Raw genomic sequence first — 24145 nt, forward strand, 5'->3', positions numbered from 1 at the left:
CTCCAGAAAGCTCCAGCCTCTGCTTCTTCCATCATCTCTGATCCTAGGGGCTATTGAGGGCTCCATCTAGACCCTCACCTCAGCCGAGAGACAAAAACAGCAAATCAGTCACAGTTTTATTAGATTCTGGATTTAAAAGGTCCAGTCAGGGGGAAGGTGGCAGCTCTGAATCCTGGATGCCACCGGCCAGGGGCTGTCTAGCACCAGATCCACTCTTATCAAGTAAGGACTGGGCCAGTTCTTGGCACAGATGTATACAGGGCAGGTGCAATGTCCAGGAAGGAGAGGCTCTTCCTGCCTTTAGTCTGGTCCCTGCAGGTCCCAGTCCTGCTGGCATGGCCATAGCTACTGGCCTGTGATACAGCACTCTGCTTCCTCTCTTCTCTGATCTGGGCTTGTAGACAAGTCTCACCAGTGTACTTGGGCGCAGGAGGCAGTGTTCCTTCCTCTGCCAGCACTCACGCAGAGAGAAACAGACTAGGAGGTGCGGGAGCCAGAGAAGCTGACACCACCAGCATCCCACAGCTGGGCAAAGGCGTTCCGGACAGTGTTGGCCTCTTACAGAGGCCAAAGAAGACAGGAAAAAAGGGAGGAATAGTGTGGTCACAGAGACAGTCTGTCCCTGGTCAGGTGTACAAGGTGTCCAGGTCCAGCTCAGCAGTTGAGGAGTCAAGGACACGGTGGCTTGCTCGCCTCAAGATTGGGTCTCTCTACTTTAAGCCACTGCATCTTCTGCTGGTGCTGCTGAACAGCATCCTGGACACGGGAATCCATCATGGCCTCTGTGAGGACCCCATCCTCAGAGGCATATGCCATGGCCTGGTAGAAAAGAGGGCACAGAAGGAGAGGCTGGCTGCTTGCACAGGGAAGCCCAAGGCCCTCAATCTGGATGCAGAGGGCTTAGGCACTGGCACAGTGGGCATACCTGAGCTTATTAGTGAACTCATAGCCCCAGTGCTACTTCTGTTGAGTTTGTCAATGATGTTCTAAACTAGAAAGCCTGAACAGAGCTGTTCTTCCTCCATACACATACAGGTAACTCCCTCTGAGAAGGACACAAATGTAGAACCTTCATGAGCCCCTAAGTGATTCTTGCTCCATTTCCCAGCTCAGGGAGATACTAGGACACACAGCAACTACTCAGGCTAGCTGTATACTTTATAGCTGTATACTTTACAGGCCTCCAGAACAGGCCTCCTGCTGCTACCAGGCCCCTACCCTCAGGGCATATGATGTTAGTGTAAGGTTTCTCTAATTAGAGCTCAGTGGTACTTTCTGACTAGGCTGCTCCTCTTCATGTCTATTCACACTGGATGAGAATCCCCCTCCCACTTCCTTATCCTTTCTGAGAATGGCATTCCAGCACCAGCCAGTAGGAGTTTGAGCTGGTCAAGTTGTATCCTTTAGACGCTATCTCATGGACACTGCACAGGAGGGAACTAGGAGCTAGGATGCCTGAATGCAATGAAGAGAACACTCAAGGCAGAGAATTTTCCTCCTTAAGCACTAGGACATATTCTAAAGGAATAGGAGTGCAGAGTCATATATAAGAATTCTGCCAAGACACTGTCATCTGTGAGGAGATGACCGTAATATAATGGTACTCAGTCCCCTCTGGATAAGCGGGACCACCTGGAACAGATGTACCTATGGTCCACTGTCCTGTTATGATTCACTGTGGAGGAAGACTTAGCCTTAGAGTCAGACCACCAACTTTAAGAGGTATTTGGAAGCCATGGATACTGTTTCCCAGCTTGAGCTCACCCAAGGCTAAAATAAAAGCAAAGTAGGAGCTGCACCGGAGCCCTGGTTGGATGAACAGGGTTGCAGCCCTCTCTAAGTGGCCCAGCAGAGGAGAGGTAGAGCCACTTGGGCTCATCCACCAGCCAGCCTAGGAACTGAGGTCAGGTGAAGCACAGTGGAATAGACATTAGGGCTCATGCTGTGGGTATCCTGGGCTTGACCCTGGGCTACAACCAAGCCAAGGTAAGGGTAAACAATGCTGTGAAACAGAGCCAACACTCAAAGTCTAGAAGTGACGAGGGCATGGGTGTCTATGCTCTCTCTATCTTGCAATTTTTCTGTAAATTCAAAACTATTCAAATGTTTTAAGTTTAATTAGGTGTTGTAATGCAGCTATAGTCCCAGCTACTCAGAAAGCTAAAGCAGGGATGCTTGACTGTGAAGTTCAAGGCTGAGCAAAACAGCAAGACCCCAGCTCAAAAATGAGTAAATATGGGCTCTTAAGCAATTAGGAGCACTTACTGCTCTTGCAGAAGACCTAGGTTCACTCCCCAGCACCAACACTGGGTGGCTCACAACCACATCTACCTCCAGCTCTGGGGGAATCAATATATTCTCTTTTGTTTTGAGACAGGGTCTCTACATAACTCTAGCTGGCTTGGAACTTGCTATGTAGACTAGGCTAGTTGCATACTAGCTGCCTACTTCTGCCTCTGCTGGAATTAAAGGTATGTGCCGCCACTCCCAGCCTCATGCCCTCTTCTAGCCTTCGTAGGCACCAGGCATGCATGTAGTGCACATAAATATATGCAGGATGGGTAGGGGATTTAGCTCAGTGGTAGAGCGCTTGCCTAGCAAGCACAAGGCCCTGGCTCACACATACGGGGGAAAAAAAAAATAAATCTGAAACCATTTCAAGAATTAGTCTTGATCCTCCTTAAACCCTCAACATATTAAAGGGGAAGGGAAGAGAAAGGAACATTTCCTAGCAGCCTCCATACAATCACCACCACACTGACATCAAAGCCAGATGCAGGCAGCATTGGAACTTATAGACCAGCAGTCCTGATGAGCAGGGCTGCAAAGTTCTAGAACCTGAGGCAGAGGTAATGAGAGCTGTAGGCCAGCCCAGTCAAATAGTGAAGCCTATCTCAAACAGAACAAAAAAGCCTAAGCCCAGCCTGATGGGCCACACTGTAATCTCAATACCTGGGAGGCTGAGGCAGGAGAATTGTAAGAGCATTCAAGGCTAGCCTGGGCTGCAGAGTGAGACCATGTCTCAACAAACAAAAGGACTCCCTCAACTGCATAACGATAACTACTTTAACCTTCTCACTTTTTATGACACCAGGGATTCAGACCAGGACTGAAGATACGAGGCAGACACTACCACTGAGCTACATCCCCAGCTTTCATTTCATTTTTAAATTTTAAGATAGGATCTCACTATGTTGTCCAGGCTGATCTTGAACTTGCAATCCTTCTGGCTTAGCTTCCAAAGTGCTGGGATTACAGGTGTATGCTACCATATATTCTACTTGGCAATGGTTTCTTTCTTTTCTTTTTTCTTTTTTTTTTTTTTTTTGGTTTTTTTGAGACAGGGTTTCTCTGTGTAGTTTTGGTGCCTGTCCTGGATCTCACTCTGTAGACCAGGCTGGCCTCCAACTCACAGAGATCAGCCTGCCTCTGCCTCCCGAGTGCTGGGATTAAAGGCGTGCTTGCGCCACCACCGCCTGGTGGCAATGGTTTCTTAAACATGACATTATAGACAACAAAATGAAGAAAAGAGATAATCAGACTCCACCAAAATTTAAAAATTTTGTACACTAAGACAGAGGCAGATGTTTCTCTGTGAATTTGTGGCCAATCTGGTTGGTCTACATAAAAAGTTCCAGGCCAACAACCAAAAAAGAATATTACCAACAGATTAAAAAGAAACAAAAACACAATGCCCAACGAAAGCAATCACATGTCTGGTAAGAGGTTAATATCTACATTAGGTAAGGCGAGGAGCTCCTACAATTCAAGAAGAAAAACTCCACAACTCCAAGACTGAAGGAGAGGGCAGAGTTAAAAGCACTGGATACTCTTCCAAAGGACCCAGGGTTAAGTCCCAGCAACCACATGGTGACCCACAACCTCATCTGTAACTCCAAATCCCTTTCCTGACTTCTGTAGGCACTAGACTCTCACATGGTATTCAGATGTACTTTCAAGCAAGCACACACACACACACACACACACACACACACACACACACACACACACACACACACACAAAGAAACCAGGCATGGTGCAAGGGCAGGGACTTGTGTTATCCCTGCATGGAGGATAGAGGCTGCAGAGCAAGGAAGGATCTTTGTAATGTGCAATTACCCAGAAGTCCCATGGGGGTTAGGGTAGAAGAAACAACAGCATCCAGGTCTGTGTGCTGTATCACAGTTGGCAGGACCTAGGTAGCACCTTGGGTAGTCCTCCTGTATCTCCTGTTCCTCACCTGAGAACAGGCTAGATGGACTTGCCTTAGCCACTCTGACCAACTACCCAGATAGAACCCTCAGGGAGCATCTCCAGCTCTCTCCATTAAGGTCTTTATTTGAACTGTTGCTACTCTCTCTGACAATACATTAAGCGAGAGAGGTGAGCTGTCCTAATGGAAGCTTTGTGAGCCAGATAACCTGCTGGGATGAGCTCAGTGTATCATCCTATAATATTTCATATGCTAAAGGTCTGACATCCTCACAGGAAATATATTAGAGATCATCCTTTAGAGGAAGTAATTTCATTGAAATGAGGGCACAGAAAGGGTCCCTGGTTCCTTGGAATTCATGCATGAAACACAAAAAAGCTCACTCATGCTGTCTGCTACATGAAGACCCAGCAAGACCTTGACCTCTATTAACCAGGAAAGAACCCTCTTCAAGATCTGTGCTGACACTAACCTTTGTACTTCAGCCTCTAGAACTGGGGAAGACAATTTCTTGTTTTTTAAGTAATCCACCTGTACTATGCTAACCTCCCTGTTCTCCATCACCAGTGTGGAAACAGACCCTAAGCAAGGACAGACCAGAGTCATTGACTGGTCTCAGAAGGCTGCAGTCTTCAATGTCAGATGGATGTTGTAGCAGCTAAGCTAGCTTGTTTAGACTAATACTATTGCTACTGGACCTAGGCTACAAAATCCAAATCTAAGTAGGACTGTCCCATGCACACCCAGAAAAGCACTGCCAAGTATAAATAGTTAGATTGTCACTTGGTTATAGACAGTTGGCTAAAAGGAGATGGTGAAGTTGGCACAAAGTTTGAGGTGGTCGTAGCACCCTCCATTCCATCAACATGGCTTTGCTTGACAACACCAGGAGCTGAAATTCCTAAATTGCTCATGGCCCTGCTGTGGGAGTTCCCTGATGCAGGACCATGCAGCTGTTGCTAGGCAGGTTCAAGGGGAAAAACAAGGTTTTAGGGAATGACAACAGGCCACTGTGGCCTATATGCCTTCACGAACAACATCCTTGCCTAGTCTCAGAATATTCCTGCTCCCTTACTCAACTTCATCATGAACTTGTCCTAAAAAGTCAGATACCCATGCCAGGCAGTGGTGGTGCTCGCCTTTAATCCCAGCACTTGGGAGGCAGAGGCAGGTGAATGGATCTCTGTGAGTTTGAAAGCAAGTTCTGGTCTACAGAGCAAGTTCCAGGACAGCCAAAGCCACATAGAGAAACCCTATTTTCAAAACAAAAAAACAACTCAAAACAAAACAAAAAAGCCACATACTCAAGAGTACATACATGAAGCACATATCTGTTGATCTGGAGCAAGAACTCAGGACTTGTCTGCAACTGCCTTAACAGACAACTCAAAAAAGCAGCCCTCTAGACTTGCCTAGAGACTCTTGCACATCTACTGTAGTACTCTGACATTCCCTAAGACTGTGACAGTGCCCCAGATTTGGGCCAGAGCATGCAGAGCCAGTGACAGTATCACACCATTCTCCCTGAATGACTCATCTGCCCTTAAGGTGGTCTTAGTAGAACCAAGGGCCACATGCCTATCCATTCTTGGAACATCCTTCAACATAAAACTTGCTGTGGGGAGATTAGGACAAAGTTTCAGAATGGGTTTAGTTCCAGGATCCTAACTCACCTGCCATGCCACAGCAAGCTGAGCAATCTCCCGGCCTGACATCCCCTCCGTCAGCTGGGCGACCTCTGAGCACTTCTTTCCATAGTCAAACTGGGCCACCTTCAAGCGTCTGGAGGAAAAGTTCCCAAGTGGGTCTGGGCTGCCATGGCTCTACACAGAGGGGGTCAGGGAGACAGGAGCAAGGCTGCCCAACATCACACTCCAGCAGATGCTTCCACCTGATCTGGGTAACATTGGTCGACTTTTTTGCACAGCCCTAGTTGGATATGGTGAACTCAGCCTTCCTTCCTGACCTACAGGAGAGGCTTAGGTTGGAGCCAGGCAGCTGGTAGTTAGCTACTCTCCCAATCTGCCTTCACTCCTACTCACTAGACCCAGTCTACAACTACATATTCAGCACCCCAACAGCAGGAATAGTTAAATGCTCAGCCAATGATGAAATGCTAACAGAGCAGGTAGATCTCTAATTAAGAAAAGAACAGTTAAGTAAAGGGTCCTGCCTGCAATCTGAGTTTCCAGCAATAATATCTGACCAAAAGCCACAGAAATCACACATTAAACATGAATATAGGTTGCACGTGAGAGCTGAAGCTGGGGTTATGAGGTTAGCAGGAAGCAGGGGACCTGCCCAGTGTGGACGGGGTATGGGCCAGGCCCATAGGAAACAGCAGAGCCAAGCCATGTTTTCTCCAGAACAGTGAAAGGCAACAGGCAGCAGGAAAGATTCAGGATTCAGGTCAGGACATGGAGCCTGAATGCCGTGGCGCCTGGGGCCCAGGAGACAGCTGAAAGCAGAGCAGCCTCTGCTGACACAGCAGTGAGAGCTTGTGGAAGCACCAAGGCTTCCTCAGAGAAGCATCTAGTGGCTTCTTCCCATTCCTGTCCCCAACATGGCTGCAGAGCAGCTTCCAGGAGTGGCAGGGCAGGTATGCAGCTAGACAGAAGAAAGCCCTATCACTCAAGTCAACAGCTGAGGATAGTAACGGGCTACTTCAAAACCTGGTAAAAGAGACTCAGCAAACTTAGAGGATGCTACATTCTCTTGATGCCCAGGGGTCACTGACAAAGGCACTTAAAATTAGCTCATGAGAGAGGACTGTTGGGACAGGCTTGCACCTGTCCCCAGGTAAAGAGCAGTGGGAGGAAGGGTTGAGGGTCCCATGACAGAACAATCTTTGATAGGACACATACACAGAATGTGATCTCACACAGATGGCCCAAACCCCAGGAAAACAAAGTGCCCAGATAGGTTCTAGGTCAATAAGGGGAACCCCATGGGGCTGTACACTTACTGCTTTCCTTCTGTGGCCGGCTTAAGGACATACTTGTCAAAATACATTCTCACCAGGCGCTCTCGCTCCTCCCGCTGTGGCAGGGCAAAGCAGACCATCTCGTCAATGCGGTCATTGATGGCCCAGTCAAACTGCTCAGGTTGGTTACTGGCCAGGACCAGCATGAACCTACAGCACAAAGTGCATGCTGAGGGCTTGTCCAATCACAGGTCACTCAGGGACAGAAGGGTCTTTTAAGTCTCCTCAGGTAAACTTTATAGATGGATGTAACTTGGCAGCTCTCTTTCTGTTCCTTCTTCCCTTCCCATCCAGTTTTTTTGTTTGTTTGTTTGTTTTGTTTTGTTTTGACATGGGGTTTGAATCCAGAGATTCAAGAATGCTAGGCAAGTGTTCAATCACTGAGATGTACTTCTAGCCCTTGACCGTTTTTAACTCAGGAAACCCCAGGAAGTGCTGTGGAATAATGCTTTTGTACATTGGTTTAATAAAATGCTGATTGGCCAGTAGCCAAGCAAAAGTATAGGTAGGACAGGCAAACAACAAGAATTCTGGGAAGAGGAAGGCTGAGTCAGCAGACGCCAGCCTGACATCCAGGGAGCAGCATGTAATGGAACACAGGTAAAGCCATGGAACGACGTGGCGACATAGATTAACAGAAATGGGCTGAGTTTAAGTGTAAAAGCTAGTCGGTAGTAAGCCTGAGCTAATGGCCAAGCAGTTATAAATAATATTAAGCCTCTGAATGATTATTTTATAGGTGGCTGCAGGACCACGGGTGAGAGAGATTTGTCTGGACTGTGTGGGGCGGGCGGGACACTGGGAAATTTTCAGCTATAATCCAGGCCCACAAGCCCATTTGTACAACCTATGATCAAGGTTGCCTAGTATGCTAAGGTTTTGTTGTTGGCCTCAAATCACTTTTTCCCAATGACCCTGGGCTAGGCCACAGCCACAGCAAGTAAGGGGATATTTATGACTGATAAGATGGCCATATACTTACTAGAAGGCTGGGTCCTACACTGGTGATGAGCTAGCTAAGAACAGGATTAGGGGATTTGGAAGAGAGGAGCCTGTTTGACCATAGGCACCCACCCTGCTAGTGGCTTCTGGGAAACAGTTCAAACTGGGGTCTCTCTCAAGGCCTAGATGCTACTCTAGACCCAGTAGCCTGGATAAGGACCAAGGCTCCGTTCTTTCTACACATGATACTTGGGATCTGCTCCCAGGAAAAGCAAACATTCTAGGTTCATGCCCATGTCTCAGGCCCAGGTGCCAGTGCCCTGAAAGCAGTCTTCAGGTATATTCAGTTAACAGGAAAGTTCCAGCTGCATATGGACAGCTGAATGTCAAGAGGCATGAGATGATGTTCAAACTGGGATGGCCATATGGACAGGAACTGACCCAGTAGACTTTCTTCATGTTTCATATTGCCTTTCTAAAATGAGCCCTCAAGAGCCCTTCCCAGGTAGGAACATGAAGACACCCCAGACAGTTGCACACATACTATGCCCTGGATCCTTGTGAGGATCAAGGTTAACAATGCCCAGAAGTACTCTGCACAGGGAGCTAGGGGCAGGACTGCACTTACTTACTACTATGCTGTCCTGTCCTGTGTAGGAATGCATTCAGAGTGGCCCTGAGGTCTTCACTTATTTTTTCCTACAGAAAGAAAGTTTCATCATCAATCTCCAGCCCGAGGAGCAGTTTTGTACATGGCCAAGGAAAAGTGTACATGGGAGACACTGTTGGGAGGGTAAGGCAGGGGTTAGAAACAAGCCTACTCTGACAACCAGAACTTGGATTCTTGCTGTTCAGCACCTCCAAGACTGTTGTTCAATGCCAAACTCTTCAAATTTAGAAGGAAAAAGAACTGAGCAGCAACCTCAGCTAGCAGAGCATGAAGACTTAGACCTTCTGTGCTCTAGGGCACAGCGACTTCTAGGCTGGTCCCCTGCTAGACTGGCTTAGTGGCCCCAGCTCTGAGCAACTTTCACCGATAGACAGGGTTCCAGAACACTCACAGTTGCTCTCTTCCTGAGGAAGGCATCTGCTTCATCCACAAAGAGCAGGAGGCTGTGAATCAGAGGGTGGTCAGGTAAGGGGATGCTTGAATCCTACAAGCCAACATCTGGAAACTCCCAGAAGCAACAAGAAAGTATAGTGTATATCCCTGGGAGAAGATGCCCCACAGAACATATCCTGACCCAGGAAAAACAGCTCACAGCTTCAAGAATTCCAATACTGAGAACCCAACTGCAGCTCTGATGGTATATGCTGGGCAGAAGAATGCTCCTCCTACCCACAGGTCTCACTCAAGGCCTCCCTCCAGTCTAGGTCAGAATAAGGGCTGAGATGCATGTGTTCAGCATCAGGAAGAAGTGGTTATTAGGGTAAAATGGCAAAGACCAAAGAAAAGGATGTAACAAGGCATAGTGGCAATGCCAGGGACAATTATAACTGGCTGTGCCATACTGCATGAGTTGATGTGATATCCTCAGCCAACCTTTGGAGGGTTCAACAGTCAAGGAGGCCTAGATCCATTCTTCTCCCCATTTGAGCTAGCCATTCACTCTTGACAGTAATTATATCTGGCAGTGTCCTTATATGGGACATCTTGTGACCGGATGTCCACCCTCGGCATGACATTTTTTCTAATGGATCCTTCAGAATAAACACCCACCTCTAGCTGACTTCAGAATCTAGAGGCTACCCATGCACTCCCACACAGTATCAAGGACAGGACAGTGGGAAGACAGCAGGGCCCTTGCTAGGTACCTGGTGGGCCAGTAGGAGTAGGAATTTGTGTATGTGGGAGTTGTATGCTCACCCTCGTCGGCTGGTGCTTGCCCAGTCGAAGACCTTGTGCATGGCGGTCACACCCTCCCGCCCCATGGGGGCCACGTCCCCGCCTGTCATGATGGCGTAGTCCATGCCTGAATGCAGTGCGAGTTTCTGGGCAAGGAGGGGTGGGGAAACAGAGCAGATGTTCCCTCCCAGACTCCCAGGTCCACGGCTCTACTAGCCAACCCTGCCCAACATGGACAGTCCCCCACCATCAGAGCTGAGGTGGCCTCTGAATGCACCACAATGCCCTAAGGGACAGTGACAAAAACTGCCCCCGGGTGAGATGATGCCCAGTAGCACCCAGTCCCACCTTCATAGTCAGGTATTTTTACCTTGGCAAACAGTGTCTTGCCAGTCCCTGGTGGTCCATACATTAGAACATTTCTATACAGGCTTTTGTTCTTCTTGGTATTTCTTGTTGCGATGGCAATATCTCGTACCCGTGCCTCCAGGCTAGGCTGCCAGAGCAAGATGAGGTTTGGGGAACCTGGTCTCCCAGCCTACAGATAGCCTTAGGGAGTGGAAGGACCATAGGTATTCTAGTGCAACCTAGTTAGTGTGGATACTGGACTGGCCTATGGAGTATCTGAATACAGTACAGTAACATGCATTTCAGGACCCCAAAGCCATCAACACAAGGATCACATAAACACAATAGTTAAGCTTTCCTGTCCCTTTCCTGGGGCCCACAGGGCTTTCCAAACCACAGTTGCCACAGTTACTTACACTGAGGATGACACCCTCCAGTGCGTCCTGGGGTCTGCTGACCAGTCGTCTGCTGACCTATAGGGGAAACCATCACAGTTGGCAGAACACAAAGCCATCATGAAGTATTATCCCACAGAGCCCAAGACCAGTACCTCAGTGTCAAAGCTGGAGAAACAGTGTCTGTTGTGGGGCCTCGGTGATTCATCAGCTCTTTACTATAGATTTTTATCTTCCTAATCACTTGTACTGAGCATCTGAAGAGACCCAGGTGCAGCCATCACAGAGAACAGGCTTGTCAGAGAGAGCAGAGTAGCTCAGCCCAAGGGAGGTAGCTAGACATCAATCTACTCTCATACTTTCTATGCCAAGACAGACCCTGACCTCAAGTCATGAAGAGCTAAAGCTTGCCTAGGAGCAGTTATAGAACTAGATAATACTGATGCAACAGGCCCCACTGGTATAGCAGTCATGAGAAAACACCCAGCATAAAAGAGAAAGCAGAAGCTGTCGTTTGGGCAAAAGGAGGAGGATAGAGAAAATGTGCACCATTTGTTTGTGATATGGGAAGAAACCTGGTAGGGATGTGGAGCCCTGATCCCTTACTGTGGCCATACCTGGATGGGATGCCTCAGTGCCTCCAGCACTGAGATGCGGGAGGTCTCCCTCACCAGGGAGGGCTTTCCCAAGCGTGCCTCAATATACCGACCAGCAACAGCAGTAGCATTCTTAGCAGAATAGACTCCAACAGCCAGTAGTGTCAATCCAGTCACCTGGGACAGAAAAACAGCAGTCTATGATGCACCTCTGCCCCACAGTTCATCTTGTGTCCTATGAACAGCTAAGGTCTCATAGTAGTCTCTACTAGACCCTGGTTGGATCCCTAACCCCATACTACAGTCAGCCAATGCTCACTGGCACTCTCCATCAGAGCATTTCTCTTTGTGTCTTATGGATGCTCAAAAGCAGAGGTTGTAAGAATGTGGAATATGGCTATACAGGGCTGGATATTCACTAAGAGTCTCTCTTGCCTTCCACTACTTTCTTACCATTGAAAAAGTTAAATTTCATTCTTGAAACACAAGGCTAACCACAAACCATGATGGTAATGTTTTAGCACACCAAGCAGCGCCACAAACAGGGGGCATTGTCTAGCGTGGCTTGTAGTTAACTGGTGAGTTCCTGCCTAGCATTCCTAAGATCTTAGGTTCCATCCTCAGCACCCTGAATAACAAAAATAATGTGCCTTCAGCATTCCCCCTTTAACAGATCAACCTATGCACCTAGCATGAAGTCTTCAGTGACCTTGAAGCTTTACATGTCTCAGCCCATCTCCTACATCACAGACCACCTCCTGCCTCATAGAGTTATGGAGTTGGCTGGAAATACACTACCAAAAATGCCAGGTAGCTGGGCATAGTGACAAATATCTTTAATTCCAGCATTCAAGAGGTAGAGGCAAGTGGATCTGTGAGTTTGAGGACTGCTTGGTCTACAAAACATGTTCCAAGACAGCCAATCCTACTTAATAGAGAGACCCTGTCTCTAAAAAAAAAAAAAAAAAAAAGTCAGATAAAAAACTTACTACTATCTTCTCCCAAGGACACTAGACATAGAAAGTGAGCTCTGGCCCCTTCCTACATCTGCGCCTGGATTAGAAGTCTGAAGCCTCAAGGTAGACTGCCACTGCCATGACTAAATAGATGTGATTTGTCCCTCAAAGATTTACATGTTGAGTACTTGGTCTCATGCAATGCTGCAGAGTTTGCAAAACCTTCAAGAGTGGGACCTAGTAGAAGTCATTAGGGGGCCCTATTCAGACTTTCCAACACCAGATAAACCTTGTTTGTAATTTAGGCAGCCTTGGATACCTTGCTAGAGCAACATAAAATGGATTAAGACTGAATTGTCTAAAACGCCTTAAGTCCAAATACTCTATCATGCCTCACTATAGTTCTTAAAGACAGTTGTAGCAGCCCATGTGCCTGATTTGTGCTGGGTACATATGCAAAATACCAGGTGTCTTCATAGCCAACAGGTAACAGGGCTGAATCTTACAGGGAAGTCCCCAGAGACTGTGCCCCAGAGCTGCCCACTGGGCTCACCCACAGGAACATATGGTAATACATACCGTGGCTGTCACTTTGTCCCAGTCTGTCACAAAGGCACGGAATCCTTCACCAAACAAGGTGCCAGCTGTCCTGCATGGGGGAAAGAGACACATGGCTGGAGAAGGTCAAAGAAAAGAAACTAATGAAGCTTTTCAAGGCCCTCAGATCAGTCTTAAGAAAAGTCTACCAAGGTGGGAGTGTTAAAGAGCTGACCCAGAGCTTCAGGATGAAGAGGCTAGAGGACCTTCAATGACCAGTAACTTACTAGCTTGAACTGGGAACCACAGACAGATGGGCAGCAGTCACTGGGCTCTAGATGCACCCTTACTTGATAGACTCCAAGATGGTCTGGCGGTGTTCAGCAGCCTTTAGGCGAATCTGTTCTCGGATTATGTCTGCGTTCTCTCGATCAGCCTTAGCCCGTGCTCGGGCCTCAGCTTCTACCCGCAACATCTCATTCTTATGCCGCAACTCCATCTCTCGCTCCACAGTGGCTGCCCCAGGAAAAGGCAAAGACAGTGGTCTTCAGCCCATATTGTGCCTGTCTTTGCCCACATTGCTGACATGCACACACAGACCTAGATATTGCATGGACCAGGAACAGCAAAGTGTCACAGTAAACAACCCATATTGCAGAGCAAGCCCTTCTACCAGATGGAGGACCCCTGAAATAGCCTGGACCACCCTCAGGATGACATATTTTAAAAACAAACAAAAATGTGGATAATCACAAGAAAAACCTACTTATATTGACATCTAACTCTCAAAATACCAGAAAAAGTCATGAGATGCATAACATGTGCCTGTTTATCAGCAACAAGAACCAAACACCAAGCAATGTGCCACTGTCACTGAACAACGCTACCAACGAATTGCCTCAAATCCTTCCTGACAGACTCCTGGAGACAGGAGATGTTCTTCCTGCTGGGACACATATGTATAAACTAGCAAGTTGGCTCCAATGACAAATGAAGTTCTACTACAGGAGCTAAAGACCAGGCGACTTTCCTATCCAAATCAACTAGTCCCAGAACTTTCTGCTCAGGGACCAGGCTACAGATGAAACTTCTGCTAAGAGTTAGCTCCTTGAAACCAAGGCATACAGCTGTGTCTGGTGTCAAAGCACATACTATAAATACAGTCCTTAGTTGAGGGCACAGTGAGCTGCTGTGCAGGCATTTCTTTCTTTTTTTTTTTTTTAACTTAAGTAACGTTTTTTAAAATTTATTTTACATACCAACTGTAGTTTGCTCTCCTCCCAGTACAACACCCCCACTCCCCAACCCCCGCTTTGCAGGCATTTCTTAAGGACTAGATGCCCAACAAAGTCACCCATCCTTGGAGACCCCCTACCTCGACGCATGGCCTCCTGCTTCTGCACAGACTCCTCTTGTTTCCTTAAATTCTCTTCATTCAGAAGTTGCTGAGAGAGAAGTAACAGGAAAGGTAAAAGCTTTTGAAAACCAGAAAGACAACCACAGCCAAGCCAACAGGTTGTAGCTGCTCTGAGTCAGGAATGCTTCTGCCCACCTGAGGAGCCCCAACTTTCCTGGGACTCTAGCCGGTACACTCCAGTGCAGGCACATCTGATGTTGACCCAGGACATGCACACATTAAGGGACTGGCTTCAGAGCTGCCCCACCTGCTGGGGCAGAAGCAGCCTTTATAGCAGCTTCATTATTGTGGTTCCAAGACCCCCAGGGCCTGCATCTCTGCTCTATGGTTCTTATAGAATTCTGATCTTTGCCTACTGAGATTAACGGCTATAAGGCCCCAGCAAACAAAACATGAACATAAGCCTGAGGCTGATGAGCCCCTATAACAGGGAGCCAGCATGGATCAATGGAGGCCTAATCAGGTCTTGGATTATCCAGGGACCCTGTCCTCCATCATTCACTGACCTTGCTAATTAGACAGGTATCCATCTAGCAAGAGAACCATTAAGAATAACTGAAAAACCCACCTCTGTTGTGGAAGCATCGTAAGAAATTATGTGTATGGGCTTGTGTATGTGCTTGGACATGTCTGTATACATGTCTACATGTATAGTATGTCTGCATTTAGGTGTGTGTCTGGGCATGTTCATTGTGTACACAGGCCCATAAGTATGTATACACATGCCAGGGCCTACCAATGCCTGAGAAAATTCACCCAGAACCAGCAAAACACTTGCATTCTTGCCCATGAACTCAGCTGTATAATCTCCTATTGCAAAGACAGCGCATCTCTCTCAGAGGTATGTCTTGTTTACCTGCTGTTTCAGCTGGTCCTCATAGCGTTGTCGAGCTAGCTTATCCTGGTATTGGGCCCTCTAGGGAAGAAGACAGAAATAGACACACCTTGGCTGAAGAAGCTACTAGAAGGACCAGAGAACACGATCTGGACCTACCCTGGAGTGGCTGTTGAGGTATGCTACAGATGACCTGCCACCTTCCACAAACATGCAGATACAGAATGGCTCTGTACCCAGGAGTCTATGTGTTCTGGGGTTACTGTTTTTGCTTATTTTTACAATAGTGGTCCAGGTCCTAGTACAATAACTACCACCCTCATCTGGTCAATAACGAAAAGATCCAGCGTGGCATCTCAATGTCCCACCCCCACTCCTATTGCCCCAGGCCTCCTGGCATAAGTGGCGGCTGCCTGTACACTTACAGCCTGGTGCTGTCGTGTCTCTTCACTCAGCGTTTTCCTTCTTTCCTCGGCTTGTACCCGGATCTGTTCACTCTTCAGCTGCTCTACAGCAGCTTCATACTCCTGCAGAATACAGGAGCACCTGTATAAGACTCACACCCTCTACAGCCCATTCCGTGGTGCTGTGGACTACAAAATGGCAGCATCAAAGACCATGCCTACTGGTCTATGCAACAGGCTGGAGTAAGGCAGAAGACACTTTTAAAAACCGTCTGGACAGATACCCATATACTCCTAAGTGGACTCGCAGCTCTAGGCAGATGGACAAGACCAATCCCAGAGATCAGGATGTTATTCACTCCTTTACCCTGAGCTCATGTTACAATTGTATAACAGACAAGGACTAAGGATAGAGCCTGCTCCATGCTCACTGAAAACTGACATCAGGGTTCTTCTTTTAGGTTTTTCAAGACAGGGTTTCTGTGTATCCCAGGCTGTCCTGGAACTCAGCTTTCTACCTGCCTTTTTCTCCCAAGTGCTAGAATTAAAGGGTGTACCACACCTTGCTTCAAGGGTCCTTCTGAGTGCAGAAAAATAAAATAAAAATTAGGCGTGGTGGGACATATCTGTAATCTTAGCACTTAAGAGGCTAAGACACAAGGATCAGCTTGGTATACACTGAAAAATCCTGTCTTAGCCAGGTAGTGGTAGCGCACGCCTTTAATCCCAGCACTTGGGAAGCAGAGCCAGGCGGATCTCTGTGAGTTCGAGGCCAGCTTGGGCTACCAAGTGAGTTCCAGGACAGCCAGGGCTGTTACACAGAGAAACCCTGTCTTGAAAATCCAAAAAACAAAACAAAACAAAAAAAAATCAAACAAACAAAAAGCCTGTTTCAAAACAAACAACAAAAACATAAAACAAAAGAATTTCAAGAAAGATCCCCTACCTTCAAGTTCAAACATTCCTCACCTAACCCTCCCCTCTCAGGTACCTCTACTACAGAATCATAGCCATATACTCAGCATCCTGTCCTTACGTCCCCCAATTCCTTCAAAGAATGGAGGACAGACACATCCACAGGTCTTTCACACCCTCCTGGCACCAGCCCATAGTTCACCTTGAGTTTAGACTGCTGTTCCAGCTGCAGTGTCTGCTCCTGCATCTGCGCAAGACTCAGTGCCTCCTTGGCATGGCCTGTGGAGTACAGGAGAGTAGGAGAGAGGGTATTAGAATACTAACAACAGACATATCTGTGTGGCCCAAAACAGAACCTCTCCCTCATGCCAAGGGGCTTTCTGAGAAACACCACTCAATCATTTGTGCTCCCTTCCCAGCCTACCTCATTTGTCTACCCATTCCAGACTCCTACACTGACCTCTCCTTTCAAAGCTGCTGCCCTATCTCCAACAGAGAGCCTGTGAGTTTGGTTATGCAGCTTAGTTGTTACAGAGCTTGCCCAGCATGCGAAAGACCCTAGATTGGATCCCTAACACCACAAAATCAGGCATAGTGTGCGTGCCTGGCACCCTGACATTCTGAAGGTGGAAGCCAGAGGATCAGGAGCCCAAAATCATCCTCAGCTGCATTATGGGTTCGAGTCTAGCCTAATATCCATGAAACTTTGTAGGCAGGGGAGTGAAGGGGAGGAGACAGGTCATAAGAGCTTGTTAAGAGCCCTAGGTTTCATTCCCAGGGGATCATCATAGTGCCAAGAACTCCATCAGAAAGACCACCACACAATCATCCAGGATGGGGCTGTGGAACAATGACATGTCAGGCATTTTCCAATTAGGAAAGCAGAGCTCTGGCTGGTGTTTATATCTGTGTCCGTTAATGATATTAAAAAAATATACAGGCAGAAAAGGATGACTAAGGATCAAATACCAGACAACACACCTAGGTTATAAGTAACTTGTGTGTTTTGTGTGTCAGATGGCACTGATGTTTGTCAACACTTAGACATAGTGGGAAAACTTTACTTCTAGTACACTCTAAAGAGGTCTAAGCATCTGATCTCCAAATTTTCCATGGTAATTTTTCCTTACCAATACCCTATTGTAAAACTTTTCTACCACAAGAACCATGGGAGTGAAGATCACTAGGTAACCCACACTTAACCCCTACATTCTAGCCCCATGACTTTTCTTACACTTTTGAAGTCTTCTAGGTCAGCTGCAACTTCTCTGTTAACTTTGAGTTCAACAGGCATGTCATTAACAGGAGCTTAACATCTGTTAATAGTATGAGTATCTGGAGGGAAAATGGCCTAAGACCATGGTGAGAACATTTCACAGGTTTAGATGGCACTGGCAACATGTCTTGGCATTTGGGGTCAGTTTGGCATAGAGCACAGTTTGGCATGAACTCTACCAATGGGTAGCAGTCTCAGAGCTTGGGAAGGACCTTCCAAGACAATCTCCTCCTAGCCTCTCTGGTCTTCAGTGACCAGAATGGAAGACAAAAGAACTCACACCTGAAGAGAGACAGCAGCAAGGCACAGCCAAGCTTTGAGAGGCCATGGGAACACCTGACACTCTTCTCTGACAGGAAAGGGCCTCATTTCAGCACAGTAGCCAGGAATGGGGGTGTCACAGTCCAACAAACCTGGGACCAAATCCCAGCTGTTTATCCTTCATGTGACTTTGGCAAGCTCAGCTAACTCCTCTATTTTCTCGTGAATTGAGACAACAGGGTAAACTTCAGTACAAGTTTAGCGCCCACCTGAGACTATCCTACAAGAAAAGGACACTGATGGGGCATGTAGAACCCACAAGAAGTGTTGCTGGCTCAGAAAAAAAGAGCACTGTTAAAGCAAAGTAGAGGCCAAGACACTGGACCTAGAGGGAGAATGTTCTGGGTAGAGGCTTCAGGACTGCCAGTGCAGACACCTGGAGAGCAATTTATATGCAAGAGCAGTCAGGATGTAGCAAAGGGCTGGAACTGCTCCCCATAGTCTGTAACAGACTGTAGTTCTGGGACTAAATAGCTAAGATTCATCTGAAATCCTAGGTGTGGCTAAAGAATCCCCTCCTCCCCCGCCAGGAGTCACCAAGAAAAGTGTCCCCTACATGACCCTGTAACAGGACATTGGGTCACCTGTCAAGTCTCCTAACATTGGAAATGCCTTGAAAACCAGACACTTTTTCTCATTTCAACCTAATCACTGAGACTGTCTAGCAAACATAATAGATTGTTTACAAAATTTTTAGCTCTGCCGGTCAAAAGAGACTGGTGATCCTGGTCCCAAGTCTGAACGCTTTGAATGTCTCTATGGGGAGTTGAGTTAGCAGGGCTCACAGACCATTGCCCAAGACTTAACAAGATCTCACTGTGTGTCCTGGCTGGCCTGGAGTTCATTATGTAGACCAGACCAGCCTCAGACTCAGAATTCTGTCTGCCTCTGCCTCTCAAGTGTTTGAACTGAAGGCATGAGCCACCACTCCTAGATCAAGATATCTTTGTGGCCCCAAAGAACAGAGAATTGACTCACCAAGTGCCAGACCCTCTCTGAGAGGCTCTGCATATTGTACCTATTTAAATTTGGGCTTCCCTATAGAACCTTTTGGAAAACAGAACCCATGCATAAACACAAAATTGAGAACGACAACATCATTCCTCCAATCAGTATTTATTCAACACCTCCTACACTTCACTTTTTTTTTTTTTAAATGTGTTTAAGTGCTTGCCTGAGTGTATGTATGTACACCACATACATGCCTGGTACCCTCAGAAACCAGAAGAGGTCCTTGGAGCACCTGGAACCAGGGTTACAAAAGGTTGTGAGCAGCCATATGGGTCTTCAGAATTGAACACAGGTCCACCGCAAGAGCAACAAAGGCTCTTAGTCATTGAACCATCACTCCAGCCCCCTATTTCAGGCTCTTAAAAAGATTTCAACTAGCTGGGTGGTGGTGGTGGGGAGAGTGCACACTCAGGAGGCAGAGAGGCAGGTGGATCTCTGAGTTCGAGGCCAGCTTGGTCTACAGAGCTTGAGTTCTAGGACAGCTAGAGCTGTTACACAGAAAAATCCTGTCTTGGGGGGGGGGGGGGAATCAACTAGCAGGGCAGTGGTGGCACACGCCTTTGATCCCAGCACTCGGGATGCAGAGGCAGGAGGATCTCTGAGTTCCAGGCCAGCCAGGTCTATAGAGCGAGTTCCAAGACAGGCTCCAAAGCTACACAGAGAAACCCTGTCTCGAAGAAGGAAAAGAAAAAAAAAGACAACAAAACCCACTTATATTACATGTTGGCACAAACTGTCAACATCAAAGCAGACAGGACATTTGTGGGGAAAGACTGGCTCCGAGAGGATCAACTTTTACAGACACCCTCCCTCTCACATTCCACAGTGGAGTGCTGTTATCCAATAATAAATGCAAATCTACTGTCTTTTTGCTAAAACCAAACGCCTTTCAAAAATGCTCCCCTTATTAAGTGGGTGATTACAATCAACCACAATATGGATCACCTGATCTGGCCATGCCTTTTGGCCTGCACCACGTGGAGGCAGCAAGAGCGCCCAGTAGTAACTAAGGCCAGCATTGGCACACGCAACCCTCGCCTCTAAAAGCCTCTCTAAAACGGTCTCTTCTGCCGCGTTGACAGTTGCAAGTGCTAGAGGGTGGCAGCACCTGGGTCTCCCAAAAGCATATCCCATAGCAGGATAGCTGTGGCCAAATGACTACCGGTCCGTTCAGGTCACCTGAAAAGCAGGGCTACAGACAGCCAATTGAACACTCTGCTGCTAAGACGCCAAGAGGACCAAACTTGCAAAAGCAACTGGCGTCTCTGAGAGGAACCTCCCATTTCCCTGGGCCTCGGCCAGCAAAGCCCAGCCCGCGCACTCACGCGAATGCTCCAACTCGCGCGCCGCTTTGGCCGCTCGCTCCAGGCCTGTCGGGTCAAAGTTGCTCCATTTGTCCTTGGGCGATTGCCGGTCTCCGGCAACACGGTCGCCGCCACCCTCCGCGCCAGGCTGCGCGGGCGGCAAGGGCAACGGAGGCCCTGTGCCTTCGCCCTTGGGGCCCTTGTTGATGCCAAAGAGCCACGACATGGTCCACAAGCGAAAAGCGCCCTGGACGGTCAGGACTCAAGTGTGACTATCGGGGCACTGGCAGTCACCACGCGCCGCGGGTCGATTAACTGCGCAGGCGCGACACACACCTCTTCCTGCTAGACGACGGAAACTTGCGAGGGCCAAGGCACTCTCAGCCATTGGATTGGCCACTGGGACAGGGACGCGATTTGCCCAGATGTCTAAAGAGGCAGAACTGGACGGAGCTCCTGGACCAAGCAAATAGGAACAAAGTTTTCGGGGTGGGTGTGCCTTCCTCCTAGAAACTCCCTCTTTGTTTTTTTTGTTTTGTTTGTTTGTTTTTTTAGCAGAGGTGCTATTGTTACGGGTCGGGGGGGGGGGTCATTCAGAGATCTATATCCGTTGTTATATGCATTTATGGAGACACTCCAGCCATAATGGCTACAGAAGATCAAAGAGACACTGGGCCCACACCACGCAGGGTCGTAACTCCTGCTGCGGTGAGTCCACACCCAGAGAGCAGAAGAGGAAGGAACACCTGAAGGAGATGGAGGTTCCCGGAGCTGACTTCTTCCGGACTTGAGATGCCTCAGGCCATGCTAACCACGGGCGAGGTAACCGGCGTGAGATCACAGGCCCGAAGGTTGAGAGAAGAGGTGTCCTCCGCGCCTCCGGCGCCCCTAGACCAACAGACCGCCCCTGCTGTGACCCTACACTTTATCGACGCCGGAGTCATGCAGGTCTGTGGCTGCTTTGAGCGTCTCCAAGCCGGTAGCTCTTACAGCCAAGCGTGAATAAGAATAAGAGATGGGTCAGAGACGGAGACGCCACAGTTGACAAGCAGTCCTGCCCCAGACTGTTTCCAAGGCGGTTTCTTGAGCCCTTTCCTCTTTGGTGTCTTGGCAAGCCGTGCGGCCACTTCGAGTGCTGCTTTGCAGTACAGATCAGAAAGCCAAGCAGACCCTCAGAGCCCGCAGAGGGTACCTTACAACGGATATAGATCTCTGAATGACCGCCACCCGACAGCAGAGAGGGCGGGCATTCTAGGACTGTGGTCATTAGCCCTTGAGTGCTCTGGACCCAGGGGCTGCCTGACCTAACCTTTGGGTAGGAGGAAGTTATCATGAACAGAGGGCAGCTGTCACTAGGGAACTCACATTCTCCAAGTTAGTGTCTTGCTCTCATGCTTCTTTGATAAAACTGGTTGCGTTCACAGAAGTGTATGGGCTGACTTTTCTACGTAGAAGACAATTTTAAGTGACTGAAAACAGTAAAGAAGTTTTAAATCATTTATTTATTTATTTTTGGTTTTTCAAAACAGGGTTTCTTTGTATAGTTCTGGTTGTCCTAGAACTTGCTCTGAAAACCAGGCTGGCCTCGAACTTAGAGATCTGTCTGCCTATGCCTCCTAAGTGCTAGGATTAAAGGCATAGGCCACTACACCCATTTGAAGTTTAAAATTCTAAGATTATTCTGCCTGTAATCCCGGTCCCCCAACAAAACCAAATGAGTCCCAGCAATAGCCAGACATCACACAGTGGAATAAAAGGTTTTTTTTGTTTGTTTGTTTGGGTTGTTTTTTTTTTTGGTTATTTTTGTTGTTGTTTTATGGACAAACCACACCTCTCATAGCAGGTCACATTTGAGCTTGAACAGATAAGGAACATGGGTCAAAGTTTGAGAGGCCACACACCTTTCAGTCATTGTTGCATTTGGTAAGCTCATATCTTTTATAAAATTCTGAATCTAACTATTTTTTAATTTTTTAAGAACTGTGGGGCTGGAGAGATGACTCGGTGGTTAAGAGTGTGTGTTGCTGTTCTAGAGGACTCCCGTTTTATTCCCAGCAACAACATCAGGCATCTCACTACTGCCTGTAACTCCAGTTCTAGGGATCTGAAGCCTCTCAACTCACAGGTACATGTACAAACCCACACAGGACATGGACACACACACTATTAAAATTAAATATAAATTTGAAGTGTTAGGCTGAAGCTGGTAGGAAGATCACTTGAACCCAGGAGTTAGGTTAGCCTGAGCAATATAGCAAGACTTTTTATTGAACAAAAGAGAAGGAAGAGGAGAAGAGAGGGAAGAAAAACAGTCGATTATTATCTTAAGACTTTGATAACTGCTTCAGAGAAATTAAGCCGGGGTGGTGGCATATGCCTGTAATCTCCACACTCAGGAGACTGTGGCAGAGATCTAGAATATGAGACAAGTCTGGGTTGCATAGCAGGACCCTATCTCAGACTGCAGGGAGATTTGCTTGGTTGACATTGAGAGAGCAGAGTTATATCCTTTCCCTCTGAACAACTGACTCTACACCTTACAATCTGATGGAGCACGTTGAATGTTCTACCACTTACGTTTAATAAACTCTTACAACAGATACACCCTAAAGACACTAAGTAAATGAAAGAGAATAGAATCATAACAGTGATTTCTATTTACCACTATCATTTTCATTGGCAAATGTGATCTTCTCTGCTGCTGATACTCTGTTCGCCTATGAGGGCCGATCCCTCCATCTTTTCTTCTTACCCAGCTTCCACATGGGCCCTCTAGTTCCTATCATGCTCACATTCACCACAGCTCACTTACAGGCCTGCTTCTACCCCCACCAGCATTTGTGCCCTGATCCTGCCACCCCAGGGCAGACCCTAACCCAGTAGATAAAAAATCCTGCCCAGACTGGCCTTCCAGAATAGAACCTCAGCTTGCTAGTTTCACCAAAGCAGGGCTTCCAGTCTTATAGATGCAGTGTTTCAGAGAGATGATAGATTTATGATGATAGCCTGGGACAGTAATTATCGGGGACTATGGGAGTCCAGCCCCTCGATAGTCCCCTCCCAGGATCCGGGAAGAATCTACAACCAGCTGATAATTAATCTTTGATGAAAAGAAATGAATCTATGTACACAAAACTCCTTAGTTCATACACATTATTATTCTGTGATAGTTCTCTCTCTTACACAGCTTCTATTCTGCTCTCGTGTCTAGCTCCTTTCTTGCCTGATTTCTCTCTATATTTATCTACTGTCCCCTCTAGGTTCTATCTTAATTCCTTCATCTAGTTCTGTCCCTTCTAGGTTCCCATCTATCTAGTTCTTTCTCCTATCAGCTCCTCTCCCATCTCCTTCTCTCTCATCTGGCTCTTCCTTATCTTGTTCTTCCCCATCTGTCTCTTCCTCATCTTTCATCTCGTTCCTCTAGTCCTCTCTTCTAGCCCTTCAATCTAGTTCTTCCCCATCTCAGTTTGTTCCTCTCAAGTTCTTACCCATCTAGTTCTTCCTTTCTCTTCTCTCTTCTCCCTCCTGTGCCCTGGAAGTCCTGGTATATAAAGGGAGGGTCCGAGCAAAATTGTGTAAAGCTATTACTTAACGTCCACCTCTCCTAGGCAGTGTCTCCTTGTGGAATTTATCTTAAGTCAGGAGACTTGCCTGTGGGCTGTTATCATTGTTATCCTCGGAAGTTGGGTGCCCACCTGGGTGGTGTTTCCTGTAGTCCTTGAAAGTGGCTAAGGGAGATATCTGATTCCAGAGAAAGCCTTTCCTGAGGCTGTTCTCCAAATACCTGGAATGTGTGTGTCCAGAGAGTGATCAGTCCACACTGTTAGCCCTTCTTAGGGAAAAGT

The 24145-nt window shown here is 47.4% G+C and overlaps 1 protein-coding gene across 1 annotated transcript; it reads right to left on the reverse strand.

Annotated features, from left to right (window-relative positions):
* Positions 1-99: 99 nt before the first annotated feature.
* On the reverse strand, positions 100-20631 carry LOC131904393 (ATPase family AAA domain-containing protein 3). The gene is made up of 16 exons (XM_059255555.1): positions 20322-20631; positions 16591-16667; positions 15495-15596; positions 15091-15150; positions 14193-14262; positions 13168-13333; positions 12860-12929; positions 11346-11501; positions 10750-10806; positions 10356-10481; positions 10007-10131; positions 9201-9252; positions 8768-8838; positions 7180-7347; positions 5888-5996; positions 100-819 (listed from the first exon to the last, which is right to left on the reverse strand). The coding sequence occupies exons 1-16, from the start codon at positions 20524-20526 to the stop codon at positions 670-672; spliced, it is 1764 nt and encodes a 587-aa protein (XP_059111538.1). The 5' UTR covers positions 20527-20631; the 3' UTR covers positions 100-669.
* Positions 20632-24145: the final 3514 nt, after the last annotated feature.

The sequence above is a fragment of the Peromyscus eremicus genome, chromosome 2 (genome assembly GCF_949786415.1).
Source record: "Peromyscus eremicus chromosome 2, PerEre_H2_v1, whole genome shotgun sequence".
NCBI lineage: Eukaryota > Metazoa > Chordata > Mammalia > Rodentia > Cricetidae > Peromyscus > Peromyscus eremicus.

Coding starts and splice junctions, on each gene's coding strand:
- LOC131904393 (XM_059255555.1), bottom strand. CDS start 20,526: ATGTCGTGGCTCTTTGGCATCAACAAGGGCCCCAAGGGCGAAGGCACA. Junction 10,807..11,345: donor CACTGAGGCATCCCATCCAG/GTATGGCCACAG, acceptor TTTCCCCTATAG/GTCAGCAGACGACTGGTCAG. Junction 9,253..10,006: donor GCAAGCACCAGCCGACGAGG/GTGAGCATACAA, acceptor TCTGATTCACAG/CCTCCTGCTCTTTGTGGATG.